At 31.4% G+C, this 14,905-nt stretch overlaps 1 protein-coding gene across 1 annotated transcript; it reads left to right on the top strand.

Annotated features, from left to right (window-relative positions):
- Positions 1-5,266: 5,266 nt before the first annotated feature.
- On the top strand, positions 5,267-14,075 carry LOC119685550 (ankyrin repeat and sterile alpha motif domain-containing protein 1B-like). The gene is made up of 13 exons (XM_038099860.1): positions 5,267-5,612; positions 5,670-6,273; positions 6,343-6,670; positions 7,550-7,629; positions 7,700-8,038; positions 8,130-8,340; positions 8,452-9,526; positions 9,599-9,834; positions 9,908-10,165; positions 10,227-10,416; positions 13,174-13,419; positions 13,500-13,631; positions 13,862-14,075. Exons 1-13 carry the CDS (start codon positions 5,271-5,273, stop codon positions 14,021-14,023), a joined length of 4,203 nt encoding a protein of 1,400 aa, XP_037955788.1. The 5' UTR covers positions 5,267-5,270; the 3' UTR covers positions 14,024-14,075.
- Positions 14,076-14,905: the final 830 nt, after the last annotated feature.

Here is a 14,905-nt window from a genome sequence, read left to right as displayed (position 1 = left end):
ATGTGCAGATATATCTACGATCTTCAGAAAAAAGAAAAAATGTAAGAAAATCATCGAGATGTCGCGTATAGGTATCAACCCAATAATGAAGTTGCTGATATGTTACACCCGGTCAGAAAATCATGCTAAGATATTAAATAATTACTTATATAGGAGCTGTGAAGAAGATACGAAAGAACGTTACATTTATTTCATCACTTGCAAACGTTTGTTTGACGTAGAAAAACATACTATGGACTTACTTTCCAGAGAAAACAATGCGTGAATAAAAAATATTTTGTTGAATAGCTCTTGAAGAAGCTTTGCCGAAGAAAAAAAAGGGTTTCACATCTTACTCTTCATTACATGCAAGACTTAGACAAATGTGCTGGGAATTTATTTTCTAAGGAGTCTTGTGTAATTAGAGGACCTTCTTTTAAATAGGATATTCCATTCTGTTAAAGGCTCGAAATTAACCTTCTTTTTAAAGCGGCAACGTAATGATTCAACAAGTTTATATCAAACGTTGAAAAAATCTTTCTCTAAAAAAATTAAATACATTATTTCATATTGTTATTTATGAAATAATTGTTATTTCTACAATATGGCGAAACGTCAAAGTCTTAAGAGGAGAATAATTTTGATTCAAACAGATGATGGAATTTGGATTTTTATATTTATTGCTCAGAATGCAACATTAATGGTCGGCAATGAACTTAACTCTTAAGTGTAATATTAGGTCAGCATTATCGGTATCTTTGATATCCAAATAACCTGGCAAAGTCTTGTCAGAACTATTCTTTAAAAATAGAACTGTTGTGCCTACAATGATCAATTATCAAAGCAATATCCATAACCAGAAGCGAAGACAGGTATTGCACAGATTTGGTACGTATAACCGAAAGAAAATTAATTAAACTTATTATGTGAATTGGAGAAACAAAATTTACTTGAACACTGGAGAGCACAAACTGGCAAGAGAATTCATTTATCCTGAACACATCAAAGTTGATGCTATCATTAACCTTAGCAGAAACGATATTAAAATCTACACTGAAATTCTCACAGGACACTGTAAACTTAATTACTACATGAAGGTTGTAGGTGCGGTAGAAAGTGATTCCTGTCGACTCTGTCATAAGGAGAAGGAAACATCAGAACATATCCTATGCAACTGCCCAGCGACGGCAAGACGTAGACTCGACTATCTTGGAACCGGGATCTTAGTTCCAAATCGAATAGGTAAAATAAGCCCACAGCAATTACGAGATTTATTAATAGTCTAGAAGTGTTTTAGTTGTAGTTGGGCCTTTAGGCGCACAATAGATCTTTTAGGTCGGGGTGTAGTCACACTCCATTATTTCATTATTTAATAATAATTGATCTTGTCATGAAATTCATATGAAGTAAACTACAACTATAAATCACTGAAGGTGTGAACAATCTTAAGATGCCTGAGAATGCAGAAGGTTAAGTGTAGTGACCACGGTATCGTTGTGGAACAAAAAGATTAGTGGCTGCATCACTTTAGAGTTCTACTATTTATTTAATAAATAATAAAACATTTATCGAATATTGTTTAATAAATAAAAGAACTTTCTGTTCCATTGCAAATAAAATTTCTTCACTTTCCAGACAGAACTGGCAACCCCTATTTGTGTGCCCATACCAATTACTTTCTCTCTCTTTTGTTACGCATTGTACAGCAGCGCTCATCGCTACGAGCGGCAGTGCAAGCAGCACTGGGTTTTGTATTGTTATGTTGCCGCTCATTTAGTGTGCGCAAGTTGCAATATTCAAGCACTTGTAATGATGAGACATGCTGCCACACACACTCACAGGCACACTTCGCTGACGTTTCAGTAGTGCTTGAATCTTCTGAAGAGTATGTTAAGAAAAATTGTTTAAATTGCTAGAAAGCATATAAAAATTAAACAAAAAACAAAAAAAATGTCAAAATGAATTGGTAGTGATTTATATTAAATTGAAAAATTACATTTAATAAAATATAATTTAATGATAAGGTAAATATATACAGTGTACGCTAGCACAGAGTAAAAATAAGTTTAGCATAAGAAATTACTTGAAAAAAAAACTTATTCGGGGAAAATGTGTATATGTGCCATAAGAGTTTATGTACATTAGGCAAAACGGGAACACGCCTTTTAAGTGCATACACAGAACCTATGTACTGTTAAAAAAAAAAAGAAACGAATAATAATAATAATGAAAACGAAAACTACTTAAGGAATTTGGGAACAACCTTAAATAGAATTTGCAAAGTTTTTTATAACAAAAAATAACAATAACAATAAAATAAGTGAATAATTGAAAATAAATTGGAAAGTTTCTAGTGAAATTAAAGTTTAGCAGTACTCAGGTATGCCACACTGAATGAAGTAGGTGTGTGCCTTTGAATTTTTAAAAGCAACTTAAAAGTATTTATTTATTGCAAAAGAATGCATATTCTATATATACATATGTATATATACAATACGCAACATTAATTTATGTATACTAAAATTCGTGTTCTTGCAAGTGGAAAATATTACAAAATTATTATAAGCTATAAAAAATTATCGTGCAATGTATAATGTATGTAAATGATCAAAAAAAACTTCACTCTTTAAAAATAATGTAAATATAATTAATTAATTAAACTTAATGATAATACAACAGAAAATGAAAAAATAAATAAAAATATTTTTAATTCTTGCAATTTTCTTTTTAACACTTTTTGAACTTATGAGTGCTTATCATTGATGAAAAATTATTTTTAAATATATATAATTATAATTGTGTTATAAGTAAATATGTATTATAAATACATGGTATGAATTCAAATCTTTTATATATAATAAAACCATGTGTATGTGTGAATATAATAAATAATTAAATTACATAAATTGTGTACAATGACTTACCATTAAAAGCTGTAAAATATAAACAAAAAATTAATTAGTCATCAAAATTCATGGAAACTACTAAACAATAAAATTGAACAGTTCTATGCCATAAAAAAATGTCATTTAGCTTTATATAAAATTAAGTATTCTTAGTAAAAATAAATGAATGTTAAAAGTGTGTTATTAATGCTATAACAATTAATTTGTAAGAAATGCATTTTTCGTATACAAGTAAATACATGTATTCTATATACAAATTTACAACATACATAAAGTGATTTATCGTAAACATATGTATTGTTTCTACACAAATAACCTTTGAATTTGCTTTCTATACAAAATATCTATTAAAAACTTACTGATGTTTTTCATTTACTATTAATTATTATGACTAAAGACTTTTCTCAATTCTTTTGTTAAACATAAAATTTACATTGTTGAAAAAAAAAACAATTCTGATTCGAATAAAAATAGTGCATTATATTGATACTAATTATTTAATTAAATACAAAAATAATATTAAAAAAATAATATATTATTTTAAACAATTAATATATTTTAAATGAGCAAACTTTGTATGCAATAATGACTGTAAACTTGTTAAATAAAATAAAAAATATTTTCGATAATGTACGTTCAAATGAGTACAAAGAGTAGACCTAAGTGCATTAAAAAATGCCAATTGCCATTTTAAAAACTCCAACTAGAAAATATTATTTTTCTAACTCATTTGCTCAACACTAACACATATTTGAGCTTAAACGCACTCATATACATACACTTGGAAAGTAAACGGAAATCATTTATTTGCTTTCATATAAAATTGCTCGGTCAATATCCTTTGACCCAAATGTGTTGTGTGCAAAATTTTTACTACTCTAGCCAACGTAGCTGCTGTTTTTGTGTTTACCAAAGTTGTTGTTTTTTTGTTTTGTGTTTGTGACTACTTTGTGTTATGTCGTGGCTCTTGTTATTCTACGTTTTGAATTCATTTTTGTTATATTTTTTTTGTTATGTATTTATATGTGCGTATTCATTTATTAAATTTATTGTGAGTCTGATACTTTCGTTGTTGTTGCTGCTAATGCTGCTCTTTGGCATGCCAACTTGTCGCCTTGCTGTCTGCTAAAGCTTATCTTATTGAAAAAAACTTACTTTGCTCTCAATTATTAGACATTGCTGTTTGTGTATCTGTGTGTTTGTATGTGTAAGCAATTATGCTGACTTCTTTAGATTGGGAGTTGGCTACACTCGACTTGCCTTGCAAAGACTGTAGTGAATACGAGTTTTCTTATTGCCTGACAGGACATAACCTACCTCTGTTAAATTCAATTTGAGTGTGAGCACAGCAGAGTGGATAGGCTTTTACAACTGTGTGTGTGTCTGTTAGAGACAGTATTGTTGTTGTTGTTGTTGCTTTATATGATTATCTGTTGCGGAAATTGTTTTGCTGTTACGTGTAATAAAACTCGAGATTAGAAAATTTGTGGCAGACATTAAAGCAATTGAAAGTGATGTTTATCGCAATAAAAGGAAAAATATGTTTTAAGAGGTGTTATGCATTTAGGCTAAAGTCATTAAAAGATATCTTGCGAAATTAAAAGTGTTAACGTTGAATTTAAAATTACCATTTTATTTTAAGTAAACATATGGCATTAAAGATATTATTTCAAAACTAATGTAGTCAAAGTAAAAGTGGATGAAAAAAGTAGAATTCGCTCATATACGCCATTATTATGGAGAAGAAGTTGGCTATGAGTTACAAGTTTCCGAGTCCTTTCATAGATGAGAAAACTTTCTGCGATGCATTCACTTCTGTGAAAGCTTTGGAAAGCCACAGATCAACTTCAAAGATCTAAGCCAATTCAAAAAAGAAAAACGTTTAAGAACAAAAATGATAACAACTTCCTGAGACTAAGTGATATTAAACTGTGATTAGCCTCTGTTTCTTAGAACTGCATACTCCTTCCACATTTCAAAGATGGGAATAACGACTGGAAATTCTGTTAAATGTAAAATGAAATCTTATCCATGCTATAATTTAAATGGTTGTAAAAATTTTTCTTTCTCTCTGTTTCTGTATCTCTGTTTTTTGTCTTACTATTTTTATTACAATATAGTCAAATGAAAGTCTTTATACCATTGATTTTCACAGTCTTTAAAATATAATTGAATGTTAAAAGTGTACTTATTCCATCTGGTTTTACTATAATGAAAATTGAAACTATCAAAACAAATATTCCTTAACTTTGTTACTTCGAAATATTAACCATATTTATGTTTTACGACTACTTTTTAATAATTTACCTATCTTTACCGTGTAAATTTCAGTTGCACCTAACCCAAATTCTCCGCAACTTTGCACTTCTACACTTTGCACACAGCATGGGAAAGGACCAAGAATTTTTGGAAGCTGCACGCAATGGAAATATTTCTTTTATTGAAAAAGTACTTAGTCAAAAAGCGAAACGTGCAGGACCCTTAGCAAGTTTACGTCGTGGACCAGGTGTTAACGTACAAGATAGCGGAGGTTACTCTGCGTTGCACCATGCATGCATTAATGGACATAATGATATTGTACGATTGCTCTTGGCACATGAAGCCTCACCCAATTTACCGGACTCACGCGGTTCATCACCGCTGCACTTGGCTGCTTGGGCGGGACATCAGGAAATCGTAAAAATGTTACTATCACATCCATATAGACCAGCTAATCCTAATTTACAGGTAATACCTATGAAACAAGTAATTCAATACATTCTATTAAATTTCTTATTCTCACAGACTATTGAACATGAAACACCACTACATTGCGCTGCACAACACGGACACACTGGTGCATTAGCAGTACTACTAGCACATGATGCGGATCCAAATATGAGTAATACACGAGGGGAAACACCACTAGACTTAGCTGCACAATATGGCCGCCTATTAGCAGTACAAATGCTCATACGCGCACATCCTGAACTGATAGCGATTTATAGTAATAGTGCCATTGAAAATCAACATAGATCAAGACATTCATCACCATTGCAGCACTCGGGATCACTATCAACACCTTCACCTTCATCACCATCGGTAATTTCAGCGCCAAGTACACCAACACGTCATATATTTCCTCATACTTGTTTACATTTGGCCAGTCGCAATGGACACAAAAATATTGTCGAAGTTTTATTGGCAGCCGGTGTAAGTGTCAATCTACTAACACCTTCCGGCACTGCCCTGCATGAAGCAGCATTGTGTGGCAAAGAATCAGTTGTGCGTACACTACTCAAAGCTGGCGTAGACTTAAATGCCACCGACGCCGAGGGACGCACTGCGTTAGACATTTTGAAAGAGTTTCCACCGCACGTCACCAAACATATAATTGCCGTGATAAATAGTAAATTAACTTTCTCGAGATTTGGTCTTCACTGTTACTTATTAAATATCCGTTCATTACTGTTTCCAGATTTTCGCAACCAAATGGATACAGACGATAGTGAAGAGGTTGTTTACCGTCATCCACAGCCACAACCTCATAGCAACAACAGCAATAAACACTATCAAAAGCAGCAACACAATAACCATTATCACTTCAACTCCAATAATCATCTGCTTAATCACTCACATTCCATGCAGCAGTCGTCATACAACAAGCAGCGTTACAGCAGCACTGGAGTTTACAATGGTGGCAAATCCCTAGATAGTGGATTACAGCCTGAAGATGCAAATAGTGGTGGCCGATATTACCATGATATTAACTCCCCTGTACATAGTCATTCCAATAATTCACAAAAGTAAGTGTAATAGAATTGGGCTTTCAAATATGGACATACATTCAGATCGAAAATCAATCATACAAAGTAGCAAATGACACTTCATAGACATTTGAAAATAATTAGTTTAAAGTGTGATTCAGTTATCATTGTCAATCAGTAAGATTTATTTAACAAAGAATATCAAAAACCACGGATTTATGGAATTACTTTCGTTAATCATAAAATTTTTTGTAACATTTGACTTCACATTATGTGAATAAGAAAATAATCCAAGAAAAAGACAATTTTGAGAGGCTATCATATCATTATCACTACTTTTTTACTTATCTAACCTTTATATATCATACATATCCTCAAAAAAGTTTAAGTATTTTGTCAGATCTTTAGTAAATCACATAAAGAAAAATTATTTTGTAATAGAAGTTATTAAATATTTTAAAATTAACCAGAAAAAAGTTGTTATCACAGTGACTTATCAGTCGACAGTCGACAAAAAAAAAAACAATTTTTGCATAAATATGTATCTTACGATATACTAAACTCATATAATAAAAATAATCAATCACGTTTCTGTATAAAAATATACCTAAAATAAATCCTATAATAGAAAGCAATTAACCTGTCTCTTGTAGCTCCAGGCAGGATAGTTTGACTTACAAAAGTAGGCCCTCAAAACTCAATAATTTGAATTTAATTTCATTTTTATATTATATATTGCAATGAAACTGTATTTAGTGACGCTCTACAGGATCCCAGAACCAATAGTTCACACAATAACTATTTTCATTTTAACTCTCGAACTCAAGTCAGATGAAAGGAACATTTATTGACGACTTTGAATATGCTCTAAACAATTTACATTACATTCTTCATTAATCCTTTCTATGTTTTCTTTAGTGAAATGGGCATAAGCCCTTCATCTTCCATGAGTAGTTTTGATCCAGCTACAGTTTCTCCACGTTCTCGCTCCTCAACAGGTAAGTAAAACAAAACTAATCACTTAATTTCTTTCATTTCGGAAACTTCACTTTATTTATTTTACTTAAGGTGGCATAATTGGGAGCAATATTCCCCACTATCCTTTAAGTAGTTTTGCCCCCGTTGGAGCACCACCTAAAAAACCACCGCGGCGTAATTTATCAGTATCGCCAACACATACTGGTCAAGTATTTAGCTACACCTCACCTAATCATCAGCAATCGTCATCTGCACGTCGCCACCAACGTAGTCCCTCATCGAATGACAGCCCCTACTCTCATCAAAGCCACGGTAGTGTAAGCGGCATTAGTTTTGATGAGAATCAAATGCGTGATCGTCAGCATGGCTTGTTTGAAAGTGCACGTGAGAGTACACGCTCAACGGCCGGCATTTCTATGAGCTCAAGTAGTAAGTAGAATTTAAATTTAGAATAATTCAGGCAAACATTTTGTCATATGCTTAATGCAATTGTAATTATAATGTATTATTTATTAATCAGCTGATATGTTGGAGAAACGAAACTATTCTCAAGAAAAGTATAATGAAAATTATGTGCCAAATTCAAATCAGGAAATGACCAATTCAATGAAAAGACCAATACCTACGCCCCGTAATGTTGGAAGTATTTCAAAAGAAATTATAAACTGTGAAAATCCTACACTTAAATCCTATAATCCAAATAGAAAACTTAAAAGAAATCGTAACAGCTGGTAAGTTCCAAATGCTCCATATATCTAAATTCTCTTCAGTTGTATTCTATTGAACATCTCTTAATTCATTATTCGTTTATTATTTTTTTAATCTTGTTTATTTCTTTTTAGTTCCATTCAGATGAATGATAAGGAACATTACTCTATGTCGAGTGACAGTAACAGTGATGCTAAACAACAAATACCCAGTAGTCCCACTAATTATCAACAGCCACCGACACCTGATCATCCACCACCATCATCTAGCCAAGCTGAACGTACCATACACGAACGTATTCGCCCTTTAAGTCAAGAATATAAAAGAAGATCTGCACTACTACAACAACAAATGATGATTGATTTTGGCACCTCACCGCCAAGGCAATTACCTGTTGCACCAGATGCTTGCGAATATATTTACTCACATTCACCTACAACAAATCCAACACTGCCATTATATAATGCCAGCGGTATGCAAGGCTCTTCTGGTTCGCTAAGTTCCAGTGTATCTCTATCTGATCATAGTGTTTCCACTGATTGTGTAGAAGAATTTGTGGGAGATAATCCTTTTGCCGGGCTCTTTAAGGGTTCCACAATTAATGTACGATGTAATATGTTACTAGCGGCCCTTAATAAACAGACACCAAAAACCAATCCACAACATAGTTCTTCAGTTTTAGTTATGGAAGAGCCACAAAAGCAACGAACACGACCACCGATACCAACGAAACCCATTTTGCCTGAACGTAAAGTATTTAAGCCACCAATACCACAACGCGCTCACACAACTGAAATCACTACAAGAAATGGCAGCAGCAATGCTGAAGAAAAATACGAACACAACGAGAAATCCGAAGTACCGCCCAAGGATGATGTTAGTCGCAAAAGCTTTAACAGTCACTCCGATGAACGCAACGATAGTTCTAACGAAGATACAACGATAACTACTAACTCTGAGCAGCAAAGTAGCATTTTAAGTCCATTCAATGCGGAGGAAGCGCGCAAAAAAATATCAGAAATCATTGAGTCATTCGGTAGTGGTATACTAAACACCAATATAACACCCACACATGATGTTGAGCTAGATTTTGATGACATTGATGTACCGCATGCACGTCACGAACTGGCTGTGAGATTACGTAGCGCAGGTTTGTTACATTTGGAACGCATTCTTTTTGAAAATGGCTATGATCACCATAAATTCATGGTAGGTCCTTATATTGCATCCAACACACAATTAATTAAAAATTATTTGTTTATTATTTGTATGTACTTCTAGAACGGGGTCTTTGAAGAATCAGATATACAACTCATACATATACCTGAAGAAGACGGTAAAAAGTTATTGCGATTTGTGTATCTCCTACCAAAACCAGAATTTCAAGCTCAAATACCGCTTAAAACACAGCAAGAAAACAAGCCAACTAATTCTGATGCGGTAGAAACTAAAGGTGTTGCTACATTAACACAATGGCTCAATAGCATAAATCTTCCAGAATATATTGAATTCTTCAAGTAATAAAAAATTGAATACAATATATCAGTTTGTTAGAATTTTTTACTGATAATTTTTAATTTCTCATTTTAGTAAACATCTTTATAATACTATCGATAGCGTTTTAGGGGTTTGGGATGTGGAATTACAGACTGTATTAGAAATTAACAAACTCGGACATCGTCGACGAATTCTACAATCGGTAGCGTATATACGTAATATGCGTGAACCGAAATCTGCCAAGACACCTTTAGGTGAAAATAATGAAACGAATAAGATTAACATAAATGGACCAAAAGAACCACAACAACAACCTCAAAGGTCATCGATTACTAGTTATCGCAAAAATAGGTAAGAGTGATCTATGATACACACTATGGGCATTTTTTTATCAGTTTGTCTGATAATTTAGACCTGCTCCTCAACCACCTACTCCCAAACAACAACAACAACAACAACAGCAACAGGAACCAGAACCAGAACCAGAATTACAGATACGTGCACCATCTGAACTACTTTTAGACTTGCCGGCTAATTTACGCACAAAATGGAGGCACTCAGCAAATGTTTTACTTAATGAACAGATCAAATATGAAGTTTATGTGAGTGAAACTATAATATTAAGAATAATATTTAATTAGTTTATTTAATTTAATTAATTAGACTTATAGCAAACCTAACATTTACAAATATCCTGTGTTGGACGCTAGTGTCTAAATATGCAGAAAACTTAGTTATTAAAAAAACTTCATTTCAAATCCATTAGTTTAGTCTCAAACTCAAATAAGGTTACCTATAAAAAATGCAAGAAAGTGTGCGGCTATTTTTTAATTTCTAACTATAAAAGTAGTTGCAATCAATTGCCCCTGTCAACATACATTGTTCTTTTACCCTTGATAAAGCATATTGAATTGATATGCGGCAAGAAGTTTCGAGACTCAATAAACTAATATGGTATTCTATCACAAAGTATAAATACATTTTATAGAAATATACGAATACGGTTTTAGCTCAATCCTATTGAGAATCTATTACATCTACTATATATAGTTTAACTACCGTATCAATGAAGTTGCTTATTTCTCATGCGATATTCAATATCATTTACTTAATTATCTATTAAATAAACATTGAAACCGAATGTAACATATTTGTTGCTCAATGAGACTAATTTCAAATGGTAGCAACATTTCCAGATATTTTGCGTCTGCATAAAGATATATTCCCCTAAACTCCTTATTATAACATAGATCAATAACTCCTCATCAAGTTAAATAATTTTGTACTGCAGTTCTGCGTTCATTCAAGCTTCTCCGTTTTTGTATCTGTTCAATGGCGTCCGACAATACCTGTCCTTTCAACGCTACGACCAGCTTTTTAAAGGACATTTACCTCAGCTTTTGTTTAGAAATGTTATCATAATTATTTCTGAGCGATCCAAAATTGTTTTTTATTAAGGCAGAGTTATTTATTATACAATAATGTTGACATCGTAAACCAGACAACGCCTCGTAATCGTAGAAGTTACTTTCCAACTGTTTCCAAGAAAGTGGATTCTAAAATGACTACTCATATAGCTTATTTCTTCTATTCACAATCTCTTTTATTTAAAAAGTTATAGTTATTTATAATACAAAAATATGGACATTGTAAGCCAGAAACCCCTCGTAATCGCAGAAGTTACTTTTCTACTACTTCCAATAAAGTGGATTCTGAAGTGATTACTCATATAGCTTATTGCTTCTATTCACAGCGATCATATATCTAAAATAGTAGAATTTTTCAACGTTTTGAAATTGTTCTGCTCCGACATTCAGTGATGCAGATACTCACTGAGGTATTGGCCCACATAATATATTTATTTATGTATTTGTGAGTTAACACTAAAATTAATCAAAAAAATAAGTTTTTTAATATCTTTTCTACTTGCATCACCAAAAACGATTAAATTCAATACTAAAAATACACTTTACTTCCACTTCAAATAAGATGAGGATATTATCCATGTATATACATAAGTGTATACCCAAACTTCACATAAGGGATTTGACATTTTCCGAATAACTTGTATTATAGGATTAGGAATTTTAAAACTTAATTAAATTACATTCTTGTAAAGAGGTTTTCGAACAGAAGTGAAACAACAACAAAAATTTATTTTTTAAATTATTTTAAATTATTGAATTTTTGGCTGACCATACAGCTGTTTCGAGTATTGCCAAATACCCTTCATCAGTGGTCTTGGAAATAATTCTTATATTTAATTATTCGTAAATAATTATTTTTGAGACTGCAAGTACCAGGAATCGAACTCGGGTCTTTCCAAATATGAAGCTCAGAATCAGCGCACCTTAACCAACTGATCCAAAGCCGTACTTGGCTTTTTATGTTCGCATATTTTTGCTGGAGTTTTGTTACTTCTTGCTATGAAAGTTTTTATTAACAATTTTACTTGCTGTATTTATATATTAGAACGAAATCATAAACCAGCTGTAGAATAATTGAATTAATTAATTAATTATATTTTTTTTATTTTTAATTGTTAAATTTCAAAACTATTCTATTCGTAGAGGCATTATTTATTGCATGATTTGTTCTTTCTTATGTATAGAACCTAATCTAGGAACGTAATGCTGAGAAAGTCATGCTAATGTTACTCCACTAGTCGCACGGGCGAGAACCAATATTTATTGGCGAGAACCATATTTTTGTGAATAAGTTGTAATTTAACGTCAAATTTTCCAGACGTTAAATTACATTGATAATTGATATCTTCATTATTAACCGTCTTAACTATTACTCCACTTTACAATCTCTCAAATAAAGAAACAATCAAAAGAAAATGTTTTGTTTGAATCAGTTAAAATGAAATCCAACTAATTTCACTTAGTCTATCTATATATTCTAAATTATTTTTTTTTAAGTTCTTAGATATTGCTAAACACTTGATAGGGTGTTAGGTAACATTGTTTTACTAAATGCCCCAGAAAACATACATGTATTATTTTAAAATAAATAAAAACATGCTCCCTTCATATGGATGAGTGACGTACCCAGGAAGAGGATAAGAATTTATGGATCAAGTTTCCCCCTTAAAAATATGATATACATACAATATACTGCAAAAACGGAACTTAAAAAAAATTTTTTCTAGCAGACCACACATTTTCCCCCCTAGAATATTCCGTTAGATGTCACTTATAAATATTAATGTTACTAACACTAAAATTTGAATTAAATAATTAATTAGTTTTCTAACCAATTGCCTATTTCCTTAAAGTAAAATATGACTATTCCTTCTGTTCTCACATGAGACTAACTTACATGACAATGATTTTGTTCTGCTTTCCATTTAACAGTATTTGGGCTCAACGGTTGTGAAAGAATTACGTGGCACTGAATCGACTCGTAAATCAATACAGAAACTAAAACGTGATGAACAAACAATATCAAATATGATGATGTCTTCCGTACCAGAAAATGCTGAACAACAAAAACGACAACGTAAATTAAATAGGAATACTTCGTTTAATAGACAGAAACGTGCACTAGTCTATTTGGCCATATCCCATCGTGGTGTAGAATTCATTGATATAAACAATAAGGTTAGTAAACTAGTAACTAAACTGCTTATTTATATGTATAAACTAAAATATAATATTAAATAAATATTTTTCCCTTGAAGCGCGCAATATGTGAACATGAAATACAAAACATTAATTGCGCTTGCCAGGATTCAGATGACTTAAGACATTTCGCGTATATAACCAAAGAGAATGACATGCACTATTGTCACGTCTTCAATGTGGAAAGTACGGTAAGTGTAAACAAATATATGGGAAAAATATATATATTTTTATATACATATATGTGTTACACAAATACCATAATCATGAATTTATAAGTAAACACTGAAAACTAAATGTTTCCAAAACATATTGAAGTATATATACATAAGCCTCTTACTAAATTTAAACAAATTAATTTATTTATTATATTAAACTGATTTTATTTATTATAACAATTAACACTTCCTCTACACTTTAGGATCTGGCAACTGAAATTATATTAACTCTTGGGCAAGCTTTTGAGGTTGCCTATCAGTTAGCATTGCGTGATGGGATTATATGCTCATCGAGCGCTCTGGAAAACATCACAGTTCCAGATGAGACTATTGTTGTTGATTTAGCAGTACCACAACAAACATAAGATAAATAAAAGACCAAAAAGAAAGACCACTATATATGAATATTCAAGTACATAAACATATATATTTATAAAACTTTTGAATACTTAGCTCAAGTATTTATATGAAGTAGTGAAGCATCTCATACAAACTATATTACTGATGGATTCGTATATGGATTTTAGTTAACATTTATTTTAATTGATGATATATCCTGCAGATATATTAGACTCAGAATAAGTGGATATTTTAAATTTTCGGAGACTTTTTTTAATAAAAACCTTCACTCTTTTGTGAAAAAAGATATTATTCATATGTTTATATACACAAATAACCAAAGTAAAAAATTTATCAAAACTAGTCGTTAATACACTCATACTATATAAAGATATATTAGTCATAATATAGAAAATTTTAACAAAATATTTTTAAATTAATTTATTTAAAATTATTTCATTTATTGTAATTAATTTTATTTTTTGGCACAAAAAAAATTTTAAACAGTTTTAATTTTTAAAAATATACAAGGCAGTTTTTTAAAAATTTACTTAGTCTTAAGTTAGACAAGATATTAAAAACTGAACTATACTTTTTTATGTATATACTTATATGAATTAAGACATTTGTATTTATATTTAAAATACCGCACAACAATTTTTAATAGCACAAATGTTAATATTGAGCTTAAAACAATCAAAGTAATAACATTTTAATTTAATGGAAATATTTTTAGAAGTCATTATGCTGCACTCAATGGTTTATGCATAGCTGCTTGTACTCCATTTTTATTGATACCTTATAATATTGAGTCCATAACAACATAATTCTAATGCAGAACAAAGATTTTTCCGCCTTATCCCAGATAATATGCTATACTACAACGAATTATTGCAGTTCATAATTTA

The sequence above is a fragment of the Teleopsis dalmanni genome, chromosome 2 (assembly GCF_002237135.1).
Source record: "Teleopsis dalmanni isolate 2A chromosome 2, ASM223713v2, whole genome shotgun sequence".
NCBI lineage: Eukaryota > Metazoa > Arthropoda > Insecta > Diptera > Diopsidae > Teleopsis > Teleopsis dalmanni.
Note: the sequence above shows the minus strand (reverse complement) of the source record. Positions and strands in the feature narration are given on the sequence as shown.